Source organism: Elephas maximus, chromosome 11, assembly GCF_024166365.1.
Source record: "Elephas maximus indicus isolate mEleMax1 chromosome 11, mEleMax1 primary haplotype, whole genome shotgun sequence".
In the NCBI taxonomy this organism is placed as follows: Eukaryota; Metazoa; Chordata; class Mammalia; order Proboscidea; family Elephantidae; genus Elephas; species Elephas maximus.
In genome coordinates this window covers 78021988-78045273 of record NC_064829.1, presented here as the reverse complement: position 1 = coordinate 78045273, position 23286 = coordinate 78021988, and the positions used below count along the sequence as shown (strand labels likewise).

The window sequence follows — 23286 nt, the reverse complement described above, 5'->3', positions numbered from 1 at the left end:
GAGAAATGAAGAAAAGCTACCAAGGCTGTGGATAAACGGGTGGGAAATGCGTGCCTATCTCTTGCTTCTGGCAGAGGGTTAAACAAGGATAGCTAATTTGTCTGTTACTTTATGTATTTGGATGAGTGGTTAAAAAATGAGGTGCAGGCATTTCGCATTGACTGTGAAAATAGAACTCTATAGGAAGCCTTTCAGGCAAAGTTAGTGGTGCTTTTTAAGCTGACATTACATAACTAAACTTGACTTATTAATTCTATCAGTATATATATGTAACCGGAGTTATACAGTGATTAACAACCTCTTGGAAACAAATTCTTTCTTTCTGGGCAATAAAGGAGTGAGGGAAGTTCAGGTCTCTGCCTCTCTCAGATGAGAAGCGGAGATAGGAAGCACGATCATAGGTACAATCTTATTTTGTGAAGAGAGCCCAGGCCTTGGGCCTTGACCCTCCCTGTCTACTTCCATGCATGTAGTTAGTGTGTAACACTCTTGTGCTGTCGGGACAGGCTGAGGATCTGTGAAGTACCTCAGCTGGGGCGGTGGTACTACTAGAATCTTGGGAAATAGAAAACAGCAAGTGTGAAGAAGATTGTTATGCTTTTGCGAAGTTCTCTGTTACTTTTTTTTTTTTTTAATTTTATTTTGGTAAAAAATATATATATAACAAAATGTTTGCCATTTAAACCATTTTTACCCATACAGCTCAATGCCGTTAATTACATTCACAATGCTGTGCAGCCATCACCACTACCTATTTAGAAGCTTTTCATCACCCCAAACAAACTTAATACCTCTTAAACAGTTAACTCTCCATTCTCCTCTTCCCATGCTCCCTGGTAACCACTAATAAACTTTGGTCTCTATACATTTGCCTGTTCTAGATATTTCATAGAGTGGGATCATACAATGTTTGTCCTTTGTATCTGACTTAGTTCACTCAATATAATGTTTTCAAGGTTCATCCATGGCATAGCATGTATTAGAACCTCATTTGCCTCTATGGCTGCATAATTTCCAATGTATGGATGAAACACGTTTTGTTTAGCCCGTCACCTGTTGATGGACAGTTGGATGGCTTCCGCCTTCTGGCTGTTGTGAAGCATGCTGCAGTGAACATTGGTGCACTTGGTCTGTTCGCATACCTGCTTTAAGTCTTTTGGGTGTATACTTAGGAGAAGAATTGGTGGGTCATATGGTAATTTATGTTTAACTTTTTGAGGAACCCCCAAATTCTTTTCCTCCAGTATTATTCTTTAACTGCAGTTTTATTTAAGCTCCTTAACTCATGTAGGCTCTTTTGAAAAAAGTGTCTGTTTTATTCAACTGATTCCAAAATAAATTTGTCAGTTGTTTGATAGGCCAATACAGTTCTTATTTTCAAGTTCAAAAGTTAAGCAATATGTATAAAATCAAGCTATAATTTCTCTTTTTAAAAAATCTCTCAGGGCTATGCAGATACAGAAGACACTTTAGGTAACTGCATTCTCTTCCTGAGCAAAGTGGGTTCTGAGGCAGGAGAAGGGGTTCTACCCTACACGACCTGGTTCAAGTCTGTGCTACGGCTCTTACTGGTGAAGAAGCCACCGTGAGTACAGTGTCTTCATCTTTTGAATACAGAAGATTAATGAAAACAGTCAAGAAAGTGTAGTAATTATATCAATTTGGAACAGAATAGAACTAAAGGAGGTGATTTTGCATATGAAGGAAATAGAGGAAATAATGAGTGAAATTGAAGAGATACAGGGCCTTTTACAGGCTTTCCTGGAATGTTTCATCCATTTCACAGCTAACTCCTTTGCCAGTTTGGTCTGTGTCACAGCACTGCTGACACTGAGTGCTCTGCAGGCATGCCCCAGGCAGCTTGGAGAGCCATGGAAATAAACAGATTGCAAAAGTTGTGGGGCATTCCCTTCCTGTCCCTTTAGAAATTGATAGGTTCTTGGAATTGTCCTTTTTTAAAACATTTGTTCTCACAATTAAGTTTTTCATAAAAGTGTAGAACCAGTTGCCTCATAAGCCAGAAAATACAGGTATTTTAATCTCATTTACTTTGTCTACTTACTTGGGAAATTGAAAAAGTATCCTTTCCTTGACCATTATATATCAGTAATATCACAGTGAAGTCCTACTTTTATTAGATTCGGCAAGTACTAAGTATCTACCATAAACCTGATAGAGCACTAGAATTGAAGTCAAGCATTTTAGCTTTGTTTGTAGATTAACTTTTCAAAGTTGACTGTGAGTCTATCTCTTCAGTTGTTATTGTCGAATATTCTTTGTTTCTGATGTTTGTTTTATAAATACTATAAAATTGAATCAGTAATCAAAGTTAACAACTAGAGATTTTTTTTTATTCTCGGTGTTCCTATAGACCTTTTTTTTAAAATAATTTTTATTGTGCTTTAAGTGAAAGTTTGCAAATCAAGTCAGTCTGTCACATATAAGCTTATATACACCTTACTCCATACTCCCACTTACTCTCCCCCTAATGAGTCAGCCTGCTTCCTCCTTCCAGTCTCTCCTTTCATGACGGTTTTGCCAGTTTCTAACCCTCTATACCCTCCTGTCTCCCCTCCAGACAGGAGATGCCAACACAGTCTCAAGTGTCCACCTGATACAAGTAGCTCACTCTTCATCAGCATCTCTCTCCAACCCATTGTCCAACAAGTAGTTCACTCTTCATCAGCATCTCTCTCCAACCCATTGTCCAGTCCCTTCCATGTCTGATAAGTTGTCTTCGGGAATGGTTCCTGTCCTGGGCCAACAGAAGGTTTGGGAACCATAACCGCTGGGATTCTTCTAGTCTCAGTCAGACCATTAAGTCTGGTCTTTTTATGAGAATTTGGGGGTCTGCATCCCACTGTTCTGCTCCCTCAGGGGTTCTCTGTTGTGCTCCCTGTCAGGGCAGTCATCGGTTGTGGCTGGGCACCATCTAGTTTTTCTGGTCTCAGGATGATGTAAGTCTCTGGTTCATGTGGCCCTTTCTGTCTCTTGGACTCATAGTTATCGTGTGACCTTGGTGTTCTTCATTCTCCTTTGATCCAGGTGGGTTGAGACCAATTGATGCATCTTAGATGGCTGCTTGTTAGCGTTTAAGACCCCAGACGCCACACTTCAAAGTGGGATGCAGAATGTTTACATAATAGAGTTTATTATGCCAATTGACTTAGAAGTCCCTTTAAGCCATAGTCCCCAAACCCCCGCCCTTGCTCTGCTGACCTTTGAAGCATTCAGTTTATCCCGGAAACTTCTTTGCTTTTGGTCCAGTCCAGTCGAGCTGACCTTCCATGTATTGAGTATTGTCCTTCCCTTCACCTAAAGTAGTTCTTACCTACTAACTAATCAGTAAATAACCCTCTCCCATTCTCCCTCCCTCCCCCCCTCATAACCACAAAAGTATGTATTCTTCTCAGTTTATACTATTTCTCAAGATCTTATAGTAGTGGTCTTATACAATATTTGTCCTTTTGCACCAGACTAATTTCACTCAGCATAATGCCTTCCAGGTTCCTCCATGTTATGAAATGTTTCACAGATTCGTCACTGTTCTTATATCGATGGTAGTATTCCATCGTGTGAATATACCATAATTTATTTACCCATTCATCCGTTGATGGACACCTTGGTTGCTTCCAGCTTTTTGCTATTGTAAACAGAGCTGCAATAAACGTGGGTGTGCATATATCTGTTTGTGTGAAGGCTCTTATTTCTCTAGGGTATATTCAGAGGAGTAGGATTTCTGGGTTGTATGGTAGTTGTATTTTTAACTTTTTTTTTTTTTTAATTAACTTTTATTGAGCTTCAAGTGAACGTTTACAAATCAAGTCAGTCTGTCACATATAAGTTTATATACATCTTACTCCTTACTCCCACTTGCTCTCCCTCTAATGAGTCAGCCCTTCCAGTCTCTCCTTTCATGACAATTTTGCCAGCTTCCAACTCTCTCTATCCTCCCATCCCCCCCTCCAGACAGGAGATGCCAACACAGTCTCAAGTGTCCACCTGATATAATTAGCTCACTCTTCTTCAGCATCTCTCTCCTACCCACTGTCCAGTCCCTTCATGTCTGATGAGTTGTCTTCGGGAATGGTTCCTGTCCTGTGCCAACAGAAGGTTTGGGGACTGTGCCCGCCGGGATTCCTCTAGTCACAGTCAGACCATTAAGTATGGTCTTTTTATGAGAATTTAGGGTCTGCATCCCACTGATCTCCTGCTCCCTCAGGGGTTCTCTGTTGTGCTCCCTGTCAGGGCAGTCATCGATTGTGGCAGGGCACCAACTAGTTCTTCTGGTCTGAAGATGATGTAGGTCTCTGGTTCATGTGGCCCTTTCTGTCTCTTGGGCTCTTAGTTGTCATGTGACCTTGGTGTTCTTCATTCTCCTTTGCTCCAGGTGGGTTGAGACCAATTGATGCATCTTAGATGGCCGCTTGTTAGCATTTAAGACCCCAGACACCACATTTCAAAGTGGGATGCAGAATGTGTTCATAACAGAATTATTTTGCCAATTGACTTAGAAGTCCCCTTAGAGCATGGTTCCCAAACCCCTGCCCTTGCTCCGCTGACCTTTGAAGCATTCATTTTATCCCGGAAACTTCGTTGCTTTTGGTCCAGTCCAATTGGGCTGACCTTCCATGTATTGAGTGTTGTCCTTCCCTTCACCTAAAGCAGTTCTTACCTACTAATTAATCAGTAAAAAACCTTCTCCCTCCCTCCCTCCCTCCCCTCCTCGTAACCACAAAAGTATGTCTTCTTCTCAGTTTATACTGTTTCTCAAGATCTTATAATAGTGGTCTTATACGATATTTGTCCTTTTGCCTCTGACTGATTTCGCTCAGCATAATGCCTTCCAGGTTCCTCCATGTTATGAAATGTTTCACAGATTCGTCACTGTTCTTTATCGATGGTAGTATTCCATCGTGTGAATATGCCATAATTTATTTAACCATTCATCCGTTGATGGACACCTTGGTTGCTTCCAGCTTTTTGCTATTGTAAACAGAGCTGCAATAAACATGGGTGTGCATATATCTGTTTGTGTGAAGGCTCTTATTTCTCTAGGGTATATTCGGAGGAGTGAGATTTCTGGGTTGTATGGTAGTTCTATTTCTAACTTTTTAAGAAAACGCCAGATGGATTTCCAAAGTGGTTGCACCATTTTACATTCCCACCAGCAGTGTATAAGAGTTCCAATCTCTCCGCAGCCTCTCCAACATTTATTATTTTGTGTTTTTTGGATTAATGCCAGCCTTGTTGGAGTGAGATGGAATCTCATCATAGTTTGAATTTGCATTTCTCTAATGGCTAATGATCGAGAGTATTTTCTCATATATCTGTTAGCTGCCTGAATATCTTCTTTAGTGAAGTGCGTGTTCATATCCTTTGTCTGCTTTTTGATTGGGTTGTTTATCTTTTTGTGGTTGAGTTTTAACAGAATCATACAGATTTTAGAGATCAGGCACTGGTCGGAGATGTCATAGCTGAAAATTTTTTCTCAATCTGTAGGTGGTTTTTTATTCTTTTGGTGAAGTCTTTAGATGAGCATAGATTTTAGATGAGCATAGATTTTTAGGAGCTCCCAGTTATCTGGTTTCTCCTCGTCATTTTTGGTAATGTTTTGTATTCTGTTTATGCGTTGTATTAGGGCTCCTAACGTTGTCCCTATTTTTTCTTCCATGATCTTTATCGTTTTAGTATTTATGTTTAGGTCTTTGATCCATTTTGAGTTAGTGTTTGTGCATGGTGTGAGGTACGGGTCCTGTTTCATTTTTTCTGCAAATGGATAGCCAGTTATGCCAGCACCATTTGTTAAAAAGACTGTTTTCCCCAATTAACTGACACTGGGTCTTTGTCAAATATCAGCTGCTCATATGTGGATGGATTTATATCTGGGTTCTCAATCTGTCCCACTGGTCTATGTGCCTGTTGTTGTACCAGTACCAGGCTGTTTTGACTACTGTGGCTGTATAATAGGTTCTAAAATCAGGTAGAGTGAGGCCTCCCGCTTTCTTCTTCTTTTTCAGTGATGCTTTACTTACCTGGGGGTTCTTTCCCTTCCATATGAAGTTGGTGATTTGTTTTTCTATCACATTAAAAAATGTCATTGGAATTTGGATCGAAAGTGCATTGTATGTATAGATGGCTTTTGGTAGAATAGACATTTTTACTATGTTAATTCTTCCTATGCGTGAGCAAGGTATGTTTTTCCAGTTATGTAGGTCCTTTTTAGTTTCTTGCACTAGTACTTTGTAGTTTTCTTTGTATAGGTCTTTTACATCTTTGGTAAGATTTATTCCTAAGTATTTTATCTTCTTGGGGGCTACTGTGAATGGTATTCATTTGGTGATTTCCTCTTCGATGTTCTTTTTGTTGATGTAGAGGAATCCAAGTGATTTTTGTATGTTTATCTTATAACCTGAGACTCTGCCAAACTCTTCTATTAGTTTCAGTAGTTTTCTGGAGGATTCCTTAGGGTTTTCTGTGTATAAGATCATGTCATCTGCAAATAGAGATAATTTTACTTCTTCCTTGCCAGTCCGGATGCCCTTTATTTCTTTGCCTAGCCTAACTGCTCTGGCTAGGACCTCTAGCACAATAGAGCAGCCTAACTGCTCTGGCTAGGACCTCTAGCACAATGTTGAATAAGAGCGGTGATAAAGGGCATCCTTGTCTGGTTCCTGTTCTCAAGGGAAATGCTTTCAGACTCTCTCCATTTAGGGTGGTGTTGGCTGCTGGCTTTGTATAGATGCCTTTTATTATGTTGAGGAATTTTCTTTCAGTTCCTATTTTGGTGAGAGCTTTTATCATGAATGGGTGTTGGACTTTGTCAAATGCCTTTTCTGCATCAATTGATAAGATCATGTGGTTTTTGTCTTTTGTTTTATTTATATGGTGGATTACATTAATGGTTTTTCTAATATTAAACCAGCCTTGCATACCTGGTATAACTCCTACTTGGTCGTGGTGGATTATTTTTTTAATAAGTTGTTGAATTCTACTGGCTAGAATTTTGTTGAGGATTTTTGCATCTATGTTCATGAGGGATATAAGTCTGTAATTTTCTTTTTTTGTGGTGTCTACCTGGTTTTGGTATCAGGGATATGGTGGCTTCATAGAATGAGTTATGTAGTATTCCATCATTTTCTATGCTTTGAAGTACCTTCAGTAATAGTGGTGTTAACTCTTCCTGAAAGTTTGGTAGAACTCTGCAGTGAAGCCTTCCAGGCCAGGGATTTTTTTTTGTTGGGAGTTTTTGGATTACCTTTTCAATCTCTTTTTTTGTTATGGGTCTATTTAGTTGTTCTGATTGTGTTAGGTAGGTAGGTAGTGTTTTTCTAGGAATTCATCCATGTCTTCAAGGTTTGCAAATTTGTTAGAGTACAGTTTTTCATAATAATCTGGTATGATTCTTTTAATTTCAGTTGGGTCTGTTGTCATGTGGCCCATCTCGTTTCTTATTCAGGTTATTTGTTTCCTTTCCTGTATTTCTTTAGTCAGTCTGGCCAGTGGTTTATCAATTTTGTTAATTTTTTCAAAGAACCAGCTTTTGGCTCTGTTAATTCTTTTAATTGTTTTTCTGTTCTCTAATTCATTTAGTTCAGTTCTGATTTTTATTATTTGTTTTCTTCTGGTGCCTGATGGATTCTTTTGTTGCTCGCTTTCTATTTGTTCAAGTTGTAGGGACAGTTCTCTTTTTTAGGCTCGCTCTTTATGTATGTGTGCATTTATCGATATAAATTGACCTCTGAGGTCTGCTTTTGCTGTGTCCCAGAGGTTTTGATAGGAAGTATTTTCATTCTCGTTCCATTCTATGAATTTCTTTATTCCCACCTTAATGTCTTCTAGAACCCAGTCTTTTTTGAGCAGGGTATTGTTCAGTTTCCAAGTATTTGATTTCTTTTCCCTGATTTTTCTGTTATTGATTTCCACCTTTATGGCCTTGTGGTCTGAGAAGATGCTTTGTAATATTTCGATGTTTTGGATTCTGCGAAGGTTTGTTTTATGACCTAATATGTGGTCTATTCTAGAGAATGTTCCATGTGCGCTAGAAAAAAAAGTATACTTTGCAGCTGTTGGGTGGAGTGTTCTGTATAAGTCTATGAGGTCAAGTTGGTTGATTGTAGCAATTAGGTCTTCTTTGTCTGTATTGAGCTTCTTACTGGAAGTCCTGTCCTTCTCCGAAAGTGGTGTGTTGAAGTCTCCTACTGTAATTGTGGAGGTGTCTACCTCACTTTTCTGTTCTGTTAAAGTTTGTTTTATGTATCTTGCCGCCCTGTCATTGGGTGCATAAATATTTAATATAGTTATATCTTCCTGGTCTATTGTCCCTTCAGTCGTTATGTAGTGTCCTTCTTTATCCTTTGTGGTGGATTTAATTTTAAAGTCCATTGTGTCAGAAATTAATATTGCTGTTCCTGCTCTTTTTTGCTTGTTGTTTGCTTGATATATTTTTTTCCATCCTTTGAGTTTTAGTTTGTTTGTGTCTCTAAGTCTAAGGTGTGTCTCTTGTAGGCAGCATATAGACGGATCGTGTTTCTTTATCCAGCCTGAGACTCTCTGTCTCTTTATTGGTGCATTTAGTCCGTTTACATTCAGTGTAATTATAGATAAGTATGTGTTTAGTGCTGTCATTTTGATGCCTTTTTATGTGTGTTGTTGACAATTTCACTTTTCTACTTACTTTTTTGTGCTGAGATGTTTTTCTTTGTAAATTGTGTGTTCCTCATTTTCGTAGTAGTTGAATTTATGTTTGCTGAGTTGTTATCTTTTTCTTGGTTTTTATTTTGAGTTACGGAGTTATACCTCTTTGTGGTTACCTTAATACTTACCCGTATTTTTCTAAGTAAAAACTTAACTTGTATTGTCCTATATCGCCTTGTATCCCTCTCCATATGGCAGTTCTATGCCTCCTGTATTTAGTCCCTCTTTTTGATTATTGTGATCTTTTACATATTGACTTCAGTGATTCCCTGTTTTGAGCATTTTTTTCTTTTTAAGATTAATCATAATTTGTTTTTGTGCTTTCCCTTTTGAGTTGATATCAGGATGTTCTGTTCTGTGACCTTGTGTTGTGCTGGTATCTGATATTATTGATTTTCTGACCAAACAATTGCCTTTAGTATTTCTTGTAGCTTTGGTTTGGTTTTTGCAAATTCTCTAAGCTTGTGTTTATCTGTAAATGTTTTAATTTCACCTTCATATTTGAGAGAGAGTTTTGCTGGATATATGACCCTTGGCTGGCAGTTTTTCTCCTTCAGTGTTCTATATATGTCATCCCATTGCCTTTTTGCCTGCATGGTTTCTGCTGAGTAGTCTGAACTTATTCTTATTGATTCTCCCTTGTAGGAGACCTTTCTTTTATCCCTGGGTGCTTTTAAAAGTTTCTCTTTATCTTTGGTTTTGGCAAGTTTGATGATAATATGTCTTGGTGATTTTCTTTTTGAATCAGTCTTATATGGGGTTTGATGAGCATCTTGGATAGATACCCTTTCGTCTTTCATGATGTCAGGGAAATTTTCTGCCCACAGATCTTCAACTATTCTCTCTGTATTTTCTCTTGTCCCTCCCTGTTCTGGAACTCCAGTCACATGGAAGTTATTCTTCTTGATAGAGTCCCACATGATTTCTTAGGGTTTCTTCATTTTTTAAAATTCTTTTCTAGCTGTATTGGTGTCAATTCCCTTATCCTCCATGTCCCCCACTCTGCATTCCTATTACTCGATTCTGTTCCTCTGACTTCCTATTGAGTTGTCTAATTGTGTAATTTTACTGTTAATCTTTTGGATTTCTGAATGCTGTCTCTTTATGGATTCTTGTAGCTTATTAATTTTTCCACTATGTTCTTGAATAATCTTTTTGAGTTCTTCAACTGCTTTATCAGTGTGTTCCTTGGCTTTTTCTGTAAAAGCCTTATTTCATTTCTGAGGTCATCCCTGATGTCTTGAAGCATTCTGTGAATTAGTTTTTTATATTCTGAATCTGGCAATTCCAGGGTTGTATCTTCATTTGGGAAAGATTTTGATTCTTTAGTTTGGGGGGTTGTAGAAGCAGTCATGGTCTGCTTCTTTATGTGGTTTGATATCGACTGCTGTCTCTGACCCATCACAAAGGTATTGTAATGATTTATTCTATATTTGCTCACTGAGTCTTATCTTGTTTTGTTTTCTTTGAATATACGTAGATGGGCTGCTAGATTACGCTGTCTTGATTGTTGTAGCCCTTGAATCAGTTATGTCCTCTTACCAGCCGGTTTGGGCTGGTACCAGAAATATAAGCCTAAGAGTCCAATCACTATTCTTGAGTGGAATCTGATTTTGGTCACCAGGTATGTGGTGCAGACTGTCACCTATCCACCTAGAGGAGTAGTGGTAATAGTTGTGTGCACCAGATTCTAGTAGCAGCAGGGTTTCACACTCCAGGGGGGGCAGGATGCCGACAGGCTCCGCCCAAGTGCTAGTGAGGTAGGTGTGTCTCTATTCCTAAAGCACTTTGGTGGGTGGGCTCTGCAGCTGTACCTTAGGCCCCCAGTGCAAGTACCTCTACAGATTGGTAGGTGTCACCATCCTCAGACCCCTAAGGTAGGAGGCTAGGTGGTCTGGGGGGAGCTTCAGCCCTCAGTTCCCCGTTGTGGGTCAGTGAGGGCTGTGTTTAATATGCAGAGATCTCAGACCTGGGAAACTTGTCTTTCCAATAATCTGCTAAAACAATTACAGTCAGATCCCTATCAGAATTGCCTTTGCATTATAATAGCCACCTTGTTCCCTGTAGGGATGAAAGCCCAAGACTGTGGATCTCAGATGCTTAGCTGGAGCTGGTTCTGTGTTTTTAGTCCAATTTCGGGAAGTCAGGGAAGGATTTTTGGTCCCTGGGTTTTTGTAGCTGCTTCTCTCAGGCCAGGAGAATGGGTTAGGAAAAGACCAAAAAAAACCACAGAGCACTTCACTCTCTGGCTCAGGAAATTCCATTGTTAATGAAGCCACCTGAGAAGGGGAGGGGAGGGATCAGATAGATAGTAGAGACTAGAACCTGGAATACAGGCAAAGGTACGTATCTTGCTTTGTGATGACTGTTTTGTCTGAGATTCCCGAGGGGTGTTTAGCCTGTGTGCGTTGGCTGGGTCGAGATTGCCCCTGAGGGTCAGGCCCGCGTCCTGTGCTTGTGCTGTCTCAGAAGCCATGGTCAGTTCCTCCGCTCCCAGTCCAAAACCCAGCACCAAGGTTCCCCGGCTGGGATGCCACACTCCAGGCTCCAAAACCAGTCGCTGCTTCCCAGTGACTTCTCCTCCTTTCAGCCGCGTCACTGTGCTTCCTGCCTGCGTGCAGTGGCTGGGCTTCCCTCAAGGTCATTTCTGGGGGCTAGGGCTGCATCCCGTGTTTGCTCCGTCTCAGGATGCCATGCTCAGCTCCCCTGCGCCCAGGCCAAAGCCCGGCACCAAGGTTTTCTGACTGGGACGCTGGCTCCAGGCTCCGAAAACAGTCATTGCTTCCCCGTGGTTGCTCGTTCTTAGTCTCTGTCACTCAGGTCTACTCTTTAGATCTGTGTTTGATGGTCAGGGTTCGTAGATTGTCACGTATGGGATCGATTCACTTGTTTTTCCAAGTCTTTGTTGCAAGAGGGATCCGAGGTAGCTTCTACCTAGTCAGCCATCTTGGCCCCGCCTCCTGAACTAAAGATTTTTAATAGAAAAAGTAAAATAACATTAGGAACGTCTCAATAGAGGTATGGCTAATTTATTGTACTTTGTTTATATATAATAACTGTAACTGTAGACTTTTATAATTTATAGTCATTTGTATATTGCAGATGTTGACTGAAATACATTGTTTCTTTAGGGTCCGCTCCCTAGCATTAAAGCTTTTAGCATTTCATCTTACAAATGAAGACGGGGCTGATATGAAACGCCCTTTCATAGACGCCAAGGTTCTCTCCAGAGTTACTAATTTATTTATTGTGAAAAAACCCATCGAACTCAATTTGGATGACAGAAGAGAAGTAATTATTAAGGTGACTATAACTTTTGGGTTTATTATTCTGTGGTTATTTGATGCATTGTTTTATCACATATTTTATGTCACATGTTCAGGTTGGAGGGAGAGAAGCAGTAGCATCAGGTATGATTGTTCATGGCTTGTCTGAAATTGTGTGCTGGCTTCTGGGTACATTTGTTTTTTGATCAGATATTTCTTGAGTGCCTACTATATGGCAGGCATTAAGTCTCTTTCATTTACTATATATACTTGAAATGCAAATTAATGTTGATAGAACCTTAAATATAACATAAGGCTAATCTAGCAGAAAGAAATTTTGTGATGCATTTTAAAAATCAAATATCCCTGACATAAAAACTATTGGTAATTAGAAATTAAAAAAAAAAAAAAAACGAAAAAGTTTCTATGTTGAATGTTTTTAGCCTCTTCATTATCAGAGGAAAAATAATATAGTAGGCAAAGGTGGTTTCCCTAAAATGTTAACAGTTCTGAAATTTTGTTGTCAATCATTTTTCTAAATCTTTGGTTCCTTACATCCCTCCCAAGGTTTAGCAGCCATTTCCCTGTCTTTTACCAGAACTGTGCCCACATCATCCTGGATTGATGTGAAATTCTTTTTAAAAAGCTGCGTATTCTCTTCATGGCACCCTGGTGGTACAGTTGTTAAGAGCTCAGCTGCTAACCAAAAGGTTGGCAGTTCACATTCACTAGCTACTCCTTGGAAATCCTATGGGGCAGTTCTACTCTGTCCTATAGGGTCACCATGAGTTGGAATTGACTCGATAGCAATGGGTTTTTTTTTTTCTGGTTTTATTCTCTTCACGGATTCATTCCTGTGTTTCATAGTTTTACCTGTCTCTACGTCTGCAATTCATCACTTTTACTTATTTTAGACCAGGACACCAAAGCCCATGGTAGTATTGTTGAGCCATGTGTAACAGTTTTCTAACGGGGAAATACATGCAGTGTTCTTCTAACCTAAGTGTTGGGGACTACATGATAGCCCTGGCTGGAGGATTGGGGAATCTTCCACCAGCTCAGCACCAGGTTGGGACTCCTGTGCCCTGCCGATAATATGCAGGAAGGGAATGAGTGTTCTGGAATTGTTTTTTATGAGACCACACTTAGGGCTAGGAGATAGCAGTGCATGGGTGAAAGGGAGAGTTGGCTTTGTTCTTTTTCTCTCTCCTTTTCCTGTTGCCAGCTTTGCTACCGCAGACTGTGTCCTGGCATGAAGTGACATCAGAAACTAGTCTTGACAGTGGCTTTTGTTGGAGTGCTAGGCAGCAAGTCCCTTCATGCTTTCTGCTTGGGGGTCTGTCAGGGAAAGGAGAGGGAGCCAGCAGACGGATTCCAACTGGAGGCTTCTGGGAGCCCCAGGGATTCCTGAGTCACTTGGCTGGGGAGGCCGTTCTCAGATTAGCCCAGCACTACCTGTAGAGATGTCATGTAACTTGAATGTTTTCTGTGACATTCTTAATGTCATTAATGGGTTAGTGGCTTATGATGACTTCCTAGCAAAAATATACATTAAGAAGAAAGGCTTATTTGACATCCCATGGCTCTTTGCGGTTCCTTCCTGACAAGCACGTAATTGCTTGTCAGTTACTTAAGTGCATGAGCTTTTATAGCATTTGTTTTTATGGCACAATTACAAAATTTTGTTGGAAAATTGAAAGCAGATGAAAAATGTAATTTTTTTTTTTTTTAATCTTCAGGTGGAGACTGTTGAAAAAGTATATGAAATCTTTACCTCAGATGACATTGATTTTGTTTTGAGAAAGTCAGCTGCAGAGCAGTTAGCTGTTATTATGCAAGGTAATGTCTTTTAAGGAAAATGATTGCTGTACTGCTGATAATAATGTTTAGATTGCTGTGTATAGTATTCAGGGGTTGGTAGACTAAATTTTTCTAGCTGAATCAAGCCTGTGCCCTGTTTTTGTGCAACCAGCAAGCTAAGAATGCTTTTTACATTTTTAAAGAGTTGTAAAAACAAAAAAACAAAGAAGAATATGCAACAGAGACTGTGACCAGCAAAGCCTAAAATATTTACTATCTAGCTCTTTACGTGAAAGTGTACCAACCCCTGTTCTAGACTTTTTGACTCTAAAATGTCAGTTGATAGAATTATCTTCCTTCAAAAATATTGATAAAAGCCTGACTGTAAAATATTACGTCCCTTGTCTTAGTTCTAGTGCTGCTATGACAGAAATACCACGGGTGGATAGCTTTAATGAACAGAAATTTATTCTCTCACAGTTTGGGAGGCTAGAAGTCCGAATTCAGGGTGCCAGCTCCAGGGGTAGGTTTTCTTTCTCTGTTGGCTCTAGGGAAATGTCCTTGTTGTTGATCTTCCACTTGGTCTAAGAGCTTCTCAGTGCAGGGACCCTGAGTCCAAAGGACACACTCCACGTCTCGCTCTTCTTACGTGGGGGTAATGAGGTCCTTCTTTTCTCAGCTTGCTTCTGTCTTTTATATCTCAGAAGTCGTTGACCCGAGATACTACCTAATCCTGTAGATTGTGTCCTGCCTCATTAACATGATGGAGAGCTCACTCTCTAATAGGATCATAACCATAGACATAGAGGCTAGGTTTTACAACAGAGGATAATTACATCAGATCACAAAATGGAGAACAACTGCTCAGTACTAGGAATCATGGCCTAGCCAATGCTGACATAATTTTTCGGGACACAGTTTAATACATGACATCCCTTTTTTCAATTTACCTAGTACATGATGTTTCCAATTTGTGCAGTCTTGTTTAGAGAAGTTAATCAGTACTTTTGTGGACTGTTTTTGTTGTTGTGGACTGTTTTTGTTGTTAGGTGTGTCAGGTTGGTTCCAACTCAGCGACCCTATGTACAAGAACGAAACACTGCCCAGTCCTGCACCATCCTCAAAATTGTTGCTACGTTTGAGCCTATTGTTGTAACAATTGTGTCAGTCCATCTCCTTGAGGACCTGCCCCTTTTTCACTGACCCTTTACCAAGCACAGTGTCCTTCTCCAGGGAATGATCCCTCCTAATAAGATGTCCTAAGTACATGAGACGAAGTCTCGTTACCTCTGCTTCCAAGGAGCACTCTGGCCATACTTCTTCCAAAACAGACTCGTTCGTTCTTTTGGCAGGCTATGCGCTATTCTATATTGTTCGCCAGCACCATAATTCAAAGGCGTCAATTCTTCTTCAGTCTTTCTTATTCATTGTACAGCTTTTGCATGCATATAAAGTGATTGTAAATACTGTGGCGTGAGTCAGGCGCATCTCAGTCCTCAAAGTGACATTTTTGCTTTTTAACACTTCAAAGAGGTCTCTTGCAGCAGGTTTGCCCAGTGCAATACGTCGTCTGATTTTTTGATTGCTGCTTCCATAAGTGTTGATTGTGGATCCTAGTATAGTGAAATCATTGACAACTTCAATCTTTTCTCTGTTTATCGTGATGCTGCTTATTGGTCCAGTTGTGAGGATTTTCATTTTCTTTATGTTGAGGTGTAATCCATACTGAAGGCTGTGGTCTTTGATCTTCATTAGTAAGTGCTTCAAGTCCTCTCCACTTCCAGCAAGCAAGGTTGTGTCGTCTGCATATCACAGGTTTTTAATGAGTCTTCCTCCAGTCCTGATACTGCATTCTTCATATAGTCCAGCTTCTTGGATTATTTGCACAGCATACAGATTGAGTAAGTATGGTGAAAGGATACAACCCTGGAGCACACCTTCCCTGATTTTAAACCACACAGCATCCTCTAGTTTGGTTGGAACAACTGCCGATTGGTCTATGTACAGGTTCCTCATGAGCACAATAAAGTGTTTTGGAATGCCTATTATTTGCCCTGTTATCCATACTATGTTATGATCCACACAATTGAATGCCTTTGCCATTAAAACATAAGCAGACAAGTCTCTGGTTCTCTCTGCTTTCAGCTCAGATCCATCTGACATCAGCAGTGATATCCCTTGTTCCATGTCCTCTTCTGAATCTGGCTCGAATTTCTGACAGTTCCCAGTTGATGTACTACTGAAACCATTTTTGGGTTATGTTCAGGAGAATTTTACCTGTGTATGATATTAATGCCATATTTATGCCTATTCCCAAGAAAGGCGATCCAACTGAATGTGGAAATTATAGAACAATATCACTAATATCACACGCAAGCAAAATTCTGCTGAAGATCATTCAAAAACGGCTGCAGCAGTACATCGACAGGGAACTGCCAGAAATTCAGGCTGGTTTCAGAAGAGGACACAGAACCAGGGATATCATTGCTGATGTCAGATGGATCCTGGCTGAAAGCAGAGACTACCAGAAGGATGTTTACCTGTGTTTTATAGATTATGCAAAGACATTCGACTGTGTGGATCATAACAAACTATGGATAACACTGCGAAGGATGGGAATTCCAGAACACTTAACTGTGCTCATGAGGAACCTTTCCATAGATCAAGAGACAGTTGTTCAGACAGAACAAGGGCATACTGATTGGTTTAAAGTCAGGAAAGGTGTGTGTCAGGGTTGTATTCTTTGACCATCCCTATTTAATCTGTATGTTGAACAAATAATACGAGAAGCTGGACTATATGAAGAATGGGGCATCAAGACTGAGGGAAGACTCATTAACCACCTGTGTTATGCAGATGACACAACCTTGCTTGCTGAAAGTGAAGAGGACTTGAAGCACTTACTAATGAAGCCTTCAGTATGGATTACACCTCAACATAAAGAAAACAAAAATCCTCACAACTGGACCAATGAGCAACATCACGATAAATGGAGAAAAGTTTGAAGTTGCCAAGGATATCATTTTACTTGGATCCACAATCAACAGCCATGGAAGCAGCAGTCAAGAAATCAAAAGATGCATTGCTTTGGGCAAATCTGCTGCAAAGGACCTCTTCAAAGTGTTGAAGAGCAAAGATGTCACCCTGAAGACTAAGGTGCACCTGACCCAAGCCATGGTATTTTCAATCACATCATATGCATGTGAAAGCTGGGCAATGAATAAGGAAGACCAAAGAAGAGTTGACGCCTTTGAATTGTGGTGTTGGCGAAGAATATCGACTATACCGTGGACTGCCAAAAGAACGAACAAATCTGTCTTAGAAGAAGTACAGCCAGAATGCTCCTTAGAAGTAAGGTTGGCGAGACTGCGTCTTACATACTTTGGACATGTTGTCAGGAGGGATGAGTCCCTGGAGAAGGACATAATGCTTGGCAGAGTATGGGGTCAGCGGAAAAGAGGAAGACCCTCAACAAGGTGGATTGACACGGTGGCTGCAATTATGAGCTCAAGCATAACAATGATTGTGAGGATGGCGCAGGACCGGGCAGTGTTTCGTTCAGTTGTGCATAGGGTTGGTATGGGTTCGGAACTGACTCGACGGCACCTAACAACAACAACAACAACAACAAGATGATATTAATGATATTGTTCGATAATTTCTGCATTCTGTTTGCCTTTCTTTGGAATGGGCATAAATATGGATCTTTCCATTCGGTTAACCAGGATTGGTCTTCCAAATTTCTTGGCATAGATGAGTGAGTGCTTCCTGTGTTGCATCTGTTAGTTGAAGTATCTCAGTGGTATCCTATCAATTCCTAGAGGCTTGTTTTCCACCAATGCCTTCAGTATAGTTGAATTTTTTCCTTCAATACTGTGGGTTCTTGATCACATGTTACTTCCTGAAATAGTTGAACGTCAGCCAATTCTTTTTGGTGCAATGACTTTGTGTATTCCTTCATCTTCTTTTACTGCTTCCGGCATCTTTTGCTATTTTGTCTATGGCATCCTTCAGCATTGCAACCTGAGGCTTGAATTTTTTCTTCAGTTCTTTCAGCTTGAGAAATGCCAAGTGTTTTCTTCCCTTTTGGCTTTCTAACTCCAGATCTTTGCACATTTCTTTATAATACTTTGTCTTTAGCCTCTGGATTAGTCATCTAATGCTGCTATAACAGAAATACTGCAAGTGAATGGCTTTAACAAAGAGAAATTTCTCTTGCTGTGTAGTAGGCTACAAGTCCAAATTCAGGGCATCAGCTCCAGGGGAAAGCTTTCTCTTGCTTGTTGACTCTGGAGGAAGGCCCTTGTCATCAGTCTTCCCTTGGTCTGGGAGTATCTCAGCGCAGGAACCTCAGGTCCAAAGGATGCGCTCTGCTCCTGGAGCTGCTTGCTTGGTAGTATGCAGTTCCCACTCTCTGCTAGCTTCCCTTTCCTTTTATCTCTTCAGAGATTGAAGGTAGTGCAGGCTGCACCCTGGGGAAGCTCCCTCTATATTGGATCAGGTAAGTGACCTGAGCAAGAGTGTTACATCCCACCCTAATCATTTTAACCACAGGCAGAGATTCCGATTTATAACACGTAGGAAAATCACAAAATGGAGGACAACCACACATGGCCTAACCAGGTTAATACACACATTTTTGGGGGGACGTAATTCAATCTGTGACAGCCGCCCTTTGAAATCTTCTGTTCAGCTCTTCATCATTTCTTCTGTTTGCTTTAGCTACTCAACATTCAAGGGCAAGTTGCAGAGTCTCTTCTGCCATCATTTTGATCTTTTTTTTTTTTTTCCCCACTGTCTTTTTAATGACCTCTTGCATTCTTCAGGTATGATGTCCTTGATGTTGTCCCACAGCTCATCTCGTCTTTGCTCGTTAGTGTTCAGTGTGTCAAATCTATTCCTGAGATGGTCTCTAAATTCAGTTAGGATATACTTAAGGTTGTACTTTGGCTTTCTGGATTTGTTTTAATTTTCTTCAGCTTCACCTTGAACTTGCATATGAACAATTGATGGCCTGTTCCGCAGTCAGTCCCTGTCCTTGTTCTGACTGATAATCTTGAGTTTCTCCATTGTCTCTTTCCACAGATGTGGTCGATTTGATTTCCTGTGTATTCCATCTGACGAGGTCTACGTGTATAGTGGCCATTTATGTTGTTGAAAAACGGTGTTTCCAACAAATGGTTCATTGGTCTTGCAAAATTCTGTCATATGATCTCCAGCATTGTTTCTGTCACCAAGGCCATATTTTCCAACTACTGATCCTTCTCCTTTGTTTCCAGCTTTCCCATTCCAGTTACCAGTAGTGATCAATGCATCTTGATTGCATATTTGATCAATTTCAGACTGCAGAAGTTGGTAAAAATCTTCAATTTCTTGTCTTTGACATTAGTGGTTGGTGCATAAATTTGAATAGTAGTTGGATTAACTGGTCTTGCCTAGAGGCGTATGGATATTTTCCTATGACTAACAGGGTTGAACTTCAGAATAAATCTTGAAATGTTCCTTTTTACAGTGTATGCAACATGTTCTTCAATATTTCATTCCTGGCATAGCAGACCATGTGATTGTCTCTTTCAGAATGGCCAGTACTGGTCTGTTTTAGCTCACTATGCCTCAGATATCGATCTCTATGTGTTCCATTTCATTTTTGACGACTTCTAATTTTCCTAGATTCATACTTCGTATGTTCCGCATTCTGATTATTAGTGAATGTTTCCAGGTGTTCTTATTTTGAGTCATGCCACATCAGCAAATGAAGGCTCCCATTTACTGACATTATATCAGACAATGTTCCGCTGCTGTTCATAATGTTTTCCTGGGCCAGTTTATTTTAGAACTAGACAACCAGTTTGGAAACTCTACTGAAACCTGGCCACCATGAGTGACCCTACTGGTATCTGAAATACTGATGGCATAGCTTCTAGCTCACAGCAACATACAAGCCACCACATTACAATAAACTGAGAGAAGAGTGGTGGTTTTTGTGCATAGGTAAAGCACTGTAGCTATGTATTTTTCTTTAAGGAGTTTTAAAAGCTACTACAAAATATACTGTTAGCTTTGTTAGTGTTGTTGTTAATCCATGGCTTCCGTTCCTTTCTTTGGGTTAGTTTTTATTGTTCCCTTTATATAATCTGTTTTGAGCGATATGGTGAACTATTCACTTTTTTCTAACCTGGGCTGGTTAACATTCCTGATCCTGACATTAGTGGGAACTAAGATGAGGGAGTAATTTAAAAAAGCATGTTCAACAGTATTCTTGGTTTTAATAACAGTAGTACCGACTGCAGAATACAGAAAGTAAGGCTCTATGGCTCCTGTCCAGAGGCGGGATGGGAGGGCAGGAAGGGGCAGGAACTGGTTGAATGGACACAAGAAACCTGGGGTGGAAAGGGGGCATGTGCTGTCATATTGTGGGGAATTGCCACTAGTGTCACATGATAATATGTGTGTAAATTTTTGTCTGAGAAACTAACTCGAGCTGTAAGCTTGCACCTAAAGCACACACATAAAAAAATTATAAATCATACTAAAATACTATCCTTCACACTCCAAAAAAAAAAAAAAAAAAGAAAGTAAGGCTCTAAAAAAAGGTGAGAGGACCTTAGTTAAAAAAAATTTAAGAAAAACTCTTCTAGAGCGTATTACTTAGTGTTGTTAACATTTCGAAAATATGATTTTGGTAAGCACCATACTGGAGGGTAGTGAAACCTAGTGTTTTTTTTTGATGTTGTTTGTTTTGTTTTTCAGTAGCAGATAAAGGTAGTTAACAGTGGTAATTGCTAATTCAATACAGTATTACCAGTATGTGTTTTTTTGCTCTACTTACCATATAGGAGAGCAAATTAACAAAATTTCCAAGTTGTTAAATACTTGCAATCATATAAGCAACTAGAATTTTTAGCTGTAGTAACATGTCTAGTATGTGTGTGTAAATATAATCTTTATTACAAACATGTAAATATATGCTTGTTAGAAAAATTCGTATTTTACAGAAATATATAGTACAATACAACCTCTTCTCCGTTATATTAACTATTTAACAGTTTGGGATTAAAGACCTTTTGTTAATAGAAAATGTTCATCTTGTAAGTCATATTTACACATAAGATAGAAAATTCTCAAAACATTGTGAGGTAATGGATTTAGAAAAGAGAAGGATTATCAATGAAACAATACAAAGATGATAATTTGCCATGTGCAAATTAAAGAATTCATTTGTACGCTTTGAAATCTAGTACTTTTAGAGTCTGAATTCATATGCTTTTTTATAGTTTTTTTTTTTCACATTACAGAAGTCGGATATGCTTGTTGTTTAAAATTTTTTGAATTGTATAGACATGTATAACATAAAAAGTCAAAGTTTCTACTTCTTATTTCATCTCCAGATGTAACTATTTAACCCAGAAGTAACTATTTCAAAACAGAAAGTTTTGTGAATATATATTTTGTATATTTCAAAACATGTTTTTAAAAGTACAGACTATATCCTTTAACTTTTAGTAACTTTTTTTTGTTTACAGATATTAAAATGCATGCTGTGGTGAAAAAGTTATGCTTAATTGACAAGATAATTGAGTATTTAAATAAATGTGTATGTCAAGATGGGGAGGTAAGACTAATGTGTATTTAGACATAAATTGACAAGTTGATGTTTCATTAATCAGATCTGAAATTGAATCCAACTGAATTTGAATGAGTACTTGGATTTTCAATCCTGAGTAATGCCCAGTACCTTGTTCTTTTTTTTTTTTTTAATTTCTAAAAATGAGGTCTCTGTTAAAGAAAAACTATCTTGAAATTGCCATAGGAAGTGTAAACAGAAATACGTACAAAGCTTATTTTCAGTGGAAGATAACTAATATGTATTTTCATTTTAATTTCACACAGTTTCGATGAAACATAAAATTTAGAATAAAATAATATTTTTTTATCTCATATTAGAATTGATGAAAATAACTGGGCTTTCTTTTATCCCCTTCCTGACCAGGTTATGGAATGCATGATACAACCGAGCCTCACACTGTTCCGGAAAGTGTTATGTGCTGACCCAGTTCTGCGTGTTTCCCTCTCACAAAGGCCTTCTCTCCTGACCCTGTTATTCAGAGGTGAATAAAGTAACTTCTGCCAGTAATGAGATGATTCTTAAGCTTTCACTGTTTTTTATGACTGTAGATTAGGTTTATTTTCCATATTACTGATAGAATAACAAAGTTTATTAGTGAGTATGCCATTGAAAAAATCCCACCAGAAAGGAAGATGCCTAGTACTTCTGTCTCATAGTCTTGGCATTCTGGTGTATATATTATTTGGGGCCCAGATGGTTATCTCTTATCCATGAAGAGATAAAGCTGGGCTGGCTGCCATTGCTGCCTTCTTCCCAGTATTTGTTTCCTTTTTCTTGTTTTACGCCTCCCTTTAGATCCTTTGGTGTGTACCTGATTATGTCATTAGGCTGGCATTTAGTGTATACACCTAACCTGTGAGCGTTGGGAACTTGGCCATCTGGAGCAACTCCAAGTACTAATTTATTGAAGTTTATAAAGTGACGTATGTGTGTTTAACCCATTTTAGTTCAGTTCTAATTTAGTAATGCATTTAGATGGAAAAATTCTATGCGGTTTTGTTGTCTTCTTTTCTCTTCTGACTGTGTTTTCAGTAGAGAGCTTGGTCACATTTTGTGGTACTTTCTTTCCTAGAGGTTTAGGCCACTGCTTTTTTTTGTATGTGATTTAGGTGAAACTTTACAGAGCACATTAGTTTCTCATTAAACAGTTAATATATAAATTGTTTTGTGACATTGGTTGCCAACCCTGCAATGTGTCAGCACTCTCCCATTCTCCACCTGAGGTTCCCTGTTTCCATTCATCCAATTTTCCTGTCCCTTCCTGCCTTCTTGTCTTTGCTTTTGGGCCGGTGTGCCCATTAGTCTCGTATACATGATTGAACTGTGAAGCACGTCCCTCATGTGTGTTATTGTCGGTCCTATCCAAACCAAAACCTAATGCATTACTGTCGAGTCAGTTCTGACTCATAGCAACCCTACAGACCTGTCTAATCTTTGGCTGAAGGGTGAACAGCAGGAGTGACTTGAGTAATGAGTTAAAAGGGTGTTGGTGGTAGGCAACTGCTTTTAAATACGCTACAAGAGGCATCTTGGTGAAATGTCTCAATATGCTTTCAATGAGGAAACATTAGCTAGAATTGATTGACTTAACAGCCTTCCTAGAAGTGGATCAGTTCGCTTCTCTGATCAACTGAAGTATGACAGTGTCTGGTGAGTGGATTTGCAGGGCTGGTTCCTGGACCAGCCGTGTCTGCATCACTGGGAACGTGTTAGAAATGCAAGTTCTCAGGCTGTACCCTAGACCTGCTGAATCAGACACTATGTTTTACAAGCAACATTTTACCTGGGCTAATGATGCATTTTTCTGAGACTGGTACATCTTCCCTTGAAGTTAAGATTTAAAAAAAAAATAAATAAAATAATTTTTTTTTAAAATTTTAATTTGGTTATTGAGAC

The 23286-nt window shown here is 39.4% G+C and overlaps 1 protein-coding gene across 5 annotated transcripts in view; it reads left to right on the top strand.

Annotated features, from left to right (window-relative positions):
• Nucleotides 1–23286, top strand: part of RTTN (rotatin) — a 206373-nt gene that overhangs the window by 45801 nt on the left and 137286 nt on the right. For all 5 annotated transcript variants that reach the window (XM_049899910.1, XM_049899909.1, XM_049899908.1 and 2 more), the window contains 5 exons: nucleotides 1446–1585; nucleotides 11829–12000; nucleotides 13703–13802; nucleotides 21287–21375; nucleotides 21754–21871. In XM_049899910.1, coding sequence (XP_049755867.1) covers nucleotides 1446–1585; nucleotides 11829–12000; nucleotides 13703–13802; nucleotides 21287–21375; nucleotides 21754–21871 — 619 coding nt within the window. The remainder of the gene's footprint in view (nucleotides 1–1445; nucleotides 1586–11828; nucleotides 12001–13702; nucleotides 13803–21286; nucleotides 21376–21753; nucleotides 21872–23286) is intronic.